Below are 7,009 nucleotides of genomic sequence, written 5' to 3' on the forward strand. Positions count from 1 at the left end.
AAGTATTGAACTGCTTTCCCGCGTTATCCTCCTAGCAGTCACGCATATACAAATGCACTGACCACACGCTTGCACCTATGGGACATCATAGTCAATAGCGACTTTCCCCCCCTTTTTTCTTTTGCCCAGTTAGCCCTGCTCTGGGTCACTTCTACATTTTCCTTTCTCTATGGAGTCAAGGGTGAGGTAACCGAGATGGATCGGCGGATGTTGAACTCCTTACGTCAGTGACAGGCAACGGTGACAGGTTCCTTCAGGCGAGCCCTTATTTCCATTTTTGTAGGCGGAGCTCCAGCTGTGTCGTCACGGGCGAGTGGGCGTGGCTTTAAACTCGCGCCTCTCGCCTCCCACTCCGCCCGCGGCAGTTGGCGAGGAAGCGAGTGGCGGTTATTTTGATTCCGGCGGGATGGCGGAGGCGCCGACTGTGACTTCTTCCGCGGCCAGGAGCGCTCCCGGCCGAGCCACGCCACCCTCGGAGCAGCTGGCAGAGCCGCCTCGCGGGCTCCTGGAGATGGTGGAGATGCAGCTGGGAGACGTGAGTCTTCTTCCTCCCTTCCTTCGGGGTTTTGTTCTGCTGGGCCTCCCTTCAAGGCCGTTGGGATTCTCCTATCACACAGTATATGGGGTTGCTGCACGGAAGGCCGCAAGTCTTTGCCCTTCCTCGTGTCTGCACGTGTGAGTGGCCCAGGAGCATTCGGGGGGGGTGTGCAATCCTATATCTTTCTTATTACCCCCTCCCACTTTTTGTTATTGGGTTGTTGTTTTTATTGGGTTGTTGTTTTTGTTTTTATTAGGTATTTTGTGGTTTAAAATCTTGAGTGGGAGGCGAGAGGCGCGGTATATAAATTCAATAAATAATAATAAATGATAATAAAGAAATAATAAAATGACTTATGAAGGGGGAGGGAAATGCGATCAGATATAAAAATCCTGCATAGATAAAAAGAGTGCAGAAGCACTAAAATGGCAAAACTCAATCATCATCATCATTGGAGGTAACAATTCAACATAGCATTATTTTTTAAAGCATCGTTTCGGAGGGAGGGAGGGCTCTCTCCTAATAAACATCCCTGGAACCCCACTGCAGAGAAACCAAACCTGGTTGATCAGTACATATAAGTATTAGCAGTTGCCTCCACCTCTTTGAGAAGAGCTCTGCACAGAAGAGGATTATCTCCAGCTTCAGTAAGCAAAGAGGAGTAAAGTGAACTGAACTTGCTAGAGATGTTGCCCTTTTTAAATGTCTGGCATGAGATGGGTGGTAAAGTGATTGTGGACTACTTGACTATTGTGTACGGAGTTGTGGTTCCTCTAAAGGAGCAGGTCTCCTTTAGGTTGGGGCTACTCCTGGAAATATAGCTGCCACTAGAGGCTCAAGCAACCTCTGTGGCTTTGGTATGTCACTGATAGCGGCATCTGAATTGGGATCACTTGACCACTGTAGTCCATGCACACTAGTAACCACAAGACTGGATTACTACAATGTGCTCTACATGGGTTTGGTCCAGAAACTCCAGTTGGTGCAGAATGTAACAATTAGACTGCTGATGGGAGCAGATGGGTGACAGCATGTGACACTTGTGTCAAAACATCTGCTCTGGCTGCCCATATGCTACTGGGCCAGGTTCATGGCTGTTGTGTTGATTTACAAAGCCCTGAACAACATGGGTCTAGGTCTAGGACATTTTAATGGCTATCTGAATCCTTATATCCCAGCTTGATCACAGATTATCCAACTCAACTAGAAGTTAGGCATTTAATGTTGATAGTTCCATGCTCTGGAAAACTCATCCATCAGAGGTTTGGCAGACATCCATACTTGCTTTTGACTTTCAGGTGTGCTTACATGTCTTTGCAGCTGTGTAATTTTTTTTGAGCTAGTCATTTTTGATAAACGGTATTGTTTTGATGATGTTTTATGTTTCAACATTGTATGCCATCCTGATATTTTATGATATGTTGGTATAGAAATACTTTTATAAATAAAAGAATACAACAGATGAATTAACTAACTAAAGCTTTTTGAGTTCTCGCAGTTTTAATCAGTTGGGCATATTTCTTTAGATTTTAAGGCTATTTGTTTTCTTATTTATTGTAATAGTAGGGTTTAAGCAAAGAAAAATTAAAGAGGGCCTTTCTTCCAATGGAAAGAGGGCCTTTCCTCCACCATCAAACACGTGTCCTTGGAAGGAAGGTTGCTATTAGATATGGTAGCTAGAAAATGGCATTTTAATGGACTGAATTTTATCTTGGACAAAAAGTAAACGCTGCGGAAACTGAAAATTTCTTTTTATTGCAGGCAGCATTTTCACTCACCAAGCTTTTGGAGGCCACGTCTGCAGTGTCAGCCCAGGTAGAAGAACTTGAAACCAAATGTACTGAACACGCTAGATTTCTTAAAACATGGCGGAGTCTTCTAAAAGAAGGATATGATTCCCTGAAACCCACTGAGTGATTTGAACACCCATACAATGTTGCTGTTTTAACTGTTTAAGGAGACCAAAGGCAAGACTGGCCAACAGCACATTACACTTTTTACTACCTTCATATGGAGAGATAGAACTACTTCAACAAGCCTTCATTTTAAATCTGCAAAGAAAATACAGAACAGTGCTTTCTAACTTCATACTACAAACAAAGCAGCTCCCTTAAATACCTTGAAGCATGCTCACCATACTAGATAATTTGTTCCTAGGGAACGACTGAAGGAGTATGTGCTGTACAAATATTTTTCTTAAAGGTCTGGAGATCAGACTGAAATAGTGATTAAGAATTTCATTTGACTGTTACTTGGAATTTTACTAGTTCTGGATGACTGCAACACCCATAGAATTCATTGTATAAGGTCTATGGACTGTTAGGCTAAAATATTTAATTGTACGGAAAACAGCTGTGTTTAATCCTCTTAAACTAAGTAACATCCAACACTTTCTGCCCTAAAGAGGTGTGACTATGGCTGTCTGGAAACTGGTTGCTGTTTTACTTAGTCTCTTGACTGCTTCAATATATTCTTAAGAAGTTTTTAAACCATATTTTTCTATCTTGAACATGTGATCAGAGTATGTTTTGACAAAATAAACTGAGTATAGAGCCTTATGCATGATAGATCATAGAATTTTATCTCTTGCTAAAAGATGCAAGTTCTCTTATTTATTGTGCAGTTCTAATCACATACAGGGTGCAAATATATATGACAGTGTGTAATCTTTTACCAGCATATTGTAAATCTGATACTTTGAATATAAATTGAGGAAACAATGTTATTTGTAAACAAGGACTGTATGCAAATTAACTTAGTTGCATTAAGCCCCATTGAAAGGAATATGATGATTTCATTAGTACTTTGTACCGACTGAAATCACTGGGTAAATACAGGTAACATTCTGGATCCAACCCAATTACCTGCCTTTTGTTTTCATCCTGGAAACAGCATTTAAGTAAGTTAAATAACAGGAAAACAAATAATTACATTTCCAAATAAATTCAGTGTATCTAAGTGTTACTGTATTAATAAAGTATATTGGTATAAGGTTGGAAATCTTTTCTATAGCATTTCAGATTAAGTAGCCAGTATACCTTAAAATTTACCTCTATCTGAATATGGCCTAATTGTGGCTCTAGAGCCTTGAAGTGTGTTATTAGGCCTATGGATATGGAGATTTTGCTGAAAATAGCAGGCCAGATAATTAGAAAAACTGCTCCAATCAAAACTGTAGTAGCAGAATAAACTGATCCAGCAGAGCAAAAAACCCATGCTAATGATAACTCACATATATTAATGACTTCTATAGTTTGTGGAAGAAACGCCAAATCAAATTCTACAGAATATTAGATACAGTATAACCTGAGGTTTCCCCAAACCATTTAGGTGCTCTGTGCTGTTTCTGTGGATTTTTGGTTGGAGATGGGAGATGCTACATCCATTGCATTCAATATTCATATTTATTTTAAATTATATTTTTATTGCTTTTATTTCTCCTGGATTGTAATACAATAACACACAATCTATGAGAAATAAAAGAAGCAATAAAAATACAATTAAAAATCATACATTGCCCAGTACAGTGCATTATAATTGCTACAACAGAAAAAATATGAAGTCATCCACCCAGAGTTTCTGCAATCTTCTAGGTGTGTGTGTGAATGATTGCTATAGCCCTAGTCACATGTTACTTGGATATAGGGTACTCACAGTTTCAAGTTAGAGCAGGGTCACTCTTCCACCTAAATGTTACTACATTAGTATAGCTGTCTGTAAAGAAACATTTCAGCACAAGCAGCTGCTCACACATGTGTGTTTCTCTGCAGACAGTCGTTTAATGTATAATTGTTGGAAGGTGGAGCTAAATGTAGCCTTGCTCTGGCTTCAAACAGTGCATGCCATACACGTAAGTAATGTGTGAAGAAGTCTTACAACACCTGAAATAGTTAAACTGATCCAAGATTAATGGGAGTGTTACAGAAATAATGTTACTGAAGGGTTTAATGAGTGAGCTTATTACCCATATGTACCTTCTGTATACTGTATACTTAGCCTTTAGGTTTCCATATTGGGCAAGAGCATCAGAATTTGTGACTATCAAGTCCTAAGAAGAAGAAGAAGAAGAGTTTGGATTTGATATCCCGCCTTTCACTCCCTTTAAGGAGTCTCAAAGCAGCTAACTTTCTCCTTTCGCTTCCTCCCCCACAACAAATACTCTGAGGTGAGTGGGGCTGAGAGACTTCAAAGAAGTGTGACTGGCCCAAGGTCACCCAGCAGCTGCATGTGGAGGAGCGGAGACGCGAAGCCGGTTCCCCAGATTACGAGACTACTGCTCTTAACCACTACACCACACTGGCTTCATCTCTTAGATGAAGATGCACATATTCACATTATTCTTTGTCCCTCCATCACTTTACCAACATCATGGAAAAAATCCAGAATTTATCGCTTTCGGAAGTGAAAGATACAAAATTATTTCACAATTTTCTGTTTTGAATAACTTGCTCTGAATACTTTCAGTTCTAGTTAACTCAACAAGCTTTTTTTTTATTAAAAAAATAGACCGATTTTCCAAGAAAATGTTTTCCAAGGCAACTTACAAAAATATGCACAAACTACTGTACACTTTTAAAAACAGATGCTTTAAAATAGTAAAAAAATATTACTGAAACCAGCATCAGCTAACACCCATATCTAAAAAACAAACAAAAACTAGCCATTCAAAGCAACAGTAAAAATGTAATTATTTAGAGGTGTTGGTGGATGGAACCTGCCTAGCTTCATGCAGATTTGAGTTTCATAACAGACCACTGTCTATTGACATAGCTGTCATCATAGGTGAGCATCTAAACAGGGCTTTGAAGTGGCTCTTACACAGATTTTAAGGCATGGGCAACTGAAAACCACTCCTACGAAGGATTAGATATATAGCCTGGGATAGTCCTGGATCCAGCATTGTCACTTGGTTGTTCAGGTGACTTCAGTGGCCCAGAGTGGCTCACTCACCAACTGACTGTTCCTGGACTGTTAGCCTAGCCCCAGTAATTTCGTTTGGGTAATCTAGTTGGACTATTGTAATGCATTCTATCTGGAGCTACACTTGTAGATGGTCTGCAAAATGCAGTCACCCAGAACCCAGGAAGGCTCTCCAGTGACTGCCTGTATGTTACTCGGTCCAATTCATGGTGTTGACTTTAACATTAAAAGGCCTTGATGACTGGGGATCTAAATAGCTGAAGAGCACCCGTCCTTATACAAACCTACCTATGCATTAAAATCTATAGGAGAGGACATTGTGGTCAAGCTGATTGCACAAGGACACTGTCATGAGCTGGAATTGGACATTTGTTCCGTTCTAGTGCTAACTGGTTACTGTTTGGAGCCAGCTGAAAACATACCTCTTCAATCAGGCTTTTGTAGGGGACTGTGTTAAGCAGGAGATCTACGAACTGATGAGACTTAAGGTCTGTGTCCTTATTTTATGTTGGTTTCATTGTATTTTTTAAATAGCTTTAATGGTTTTATTGTAGATATTGTTTTCCTGTTCATTCTTGCACTCTGCTTTGTTACATCATTTTTTGATGAAGGGTTGAATAGATATGTATTTAATGAATGAATAAGACAGTGTTACTTAGAAATACAACTATTTTACATTAATGAACTCTAGATCTCCACATAAACAGTAGTAAAGCTAAGCATAAATAGCTGTGTATGAATATATAGTTTAAACACGTTTTAAATATTATTGGATCATGTTTCCTCAGGCAGTGCTTCATTTGCAAACACAACAACATATGTACATATTAGTAGAAACTAGATATAAAATAACATTCTTTTCAGCCAAGTTTAAGATAATCCAAAAATCTGTAAACATTAAAGTGCAACTATGCAACTTCTATTCTTTAATCCTTTAAGAAATCCAGTGCAAACATCTATGAAATCTTTCATAGCCATTGCCATATTTATTTGATTATTCACCGTGCGAACTTGGAAATAGAAAATGCTGTCTCCCATATTAAACTGTACTGCAAGGAAATTGACTGTTTTCAGACTTGCGGAACTAAAGTAGCCCAGTTCTATTTATAAATATTAAATAATTTGTGACACTTCAGCTTTGTGTGTTGGTGTATTAGATAATACTGCCTACAGATTAGATATAATACTGGTCACCGAGAAGAACTGTTACCACAAACCTTGCAGATTAAAAAGTGTTTTAGAACTGTCAAAAGATGTAAAGTAGTCCTTAGATTCTGACCAAGTTTCTTTCACTTTCTATTGCGTGGACAGGCTGGAGCCAAGTGAGGATTCCCAGGTAAGATCCTCCCTCTATTGTGTGGGCAGGTAATCCCTCCCCTACCTGGCCTGGTCTCCTTGGCAACGCTTCCCCCAGGTGGGATTGGACAACTGACTGAGGTAGGCGGAGACCTCCAGGTATCCCACCTGAGGGAAGGCAAAGCCAAGCCTATGCTGTTGGAGCCGCTCCAGATCTAGGGGCTGCACGCGTCCACGCAAAGGGCGCCCCCCATT

The 7,009-nt window shown here is 39.9% G+C and overlaps 1 protein-coding gene across 1 annotated transcript; it reads left to right on the forward strand.

Moving 5' to 3' along the window:
* Positions 1-303: 303 nt before the first annotated feature.
* LOC309349476 (uncharacterized protein C4orf46 homolog) lies at positions 304-3,530 on the forward strand. The gene is made up of 2 exons (XM_081875535.1): positions 304-535; positions 2,300-3,530. Exons 1-2 carry the CDS (start codon positions 407-409, stop codon positions 2,453-2,455), a joined length of 285 nt encoding a protein of 94 aa, XP_081731661.1. The 5' UTR covers positions 304-406; the 3' UTR covers positions 2,456-3,530.
* Positions 3,531-7,009: the final 3,479 nt, after the last annotated feature.

The sequence above is a fragment of the Podarcis erhardii genome (assembly GCF_964252035.2).
Source record: "Podarcis erhardii genome assembly, chromosome: 9".
Taxonomy (NCBI): Eukaryota; Metazoa; Chordata; class Lepidosauria; order Squamata; family Lacertidae; genus Podarcis; species Podarcis erhardii.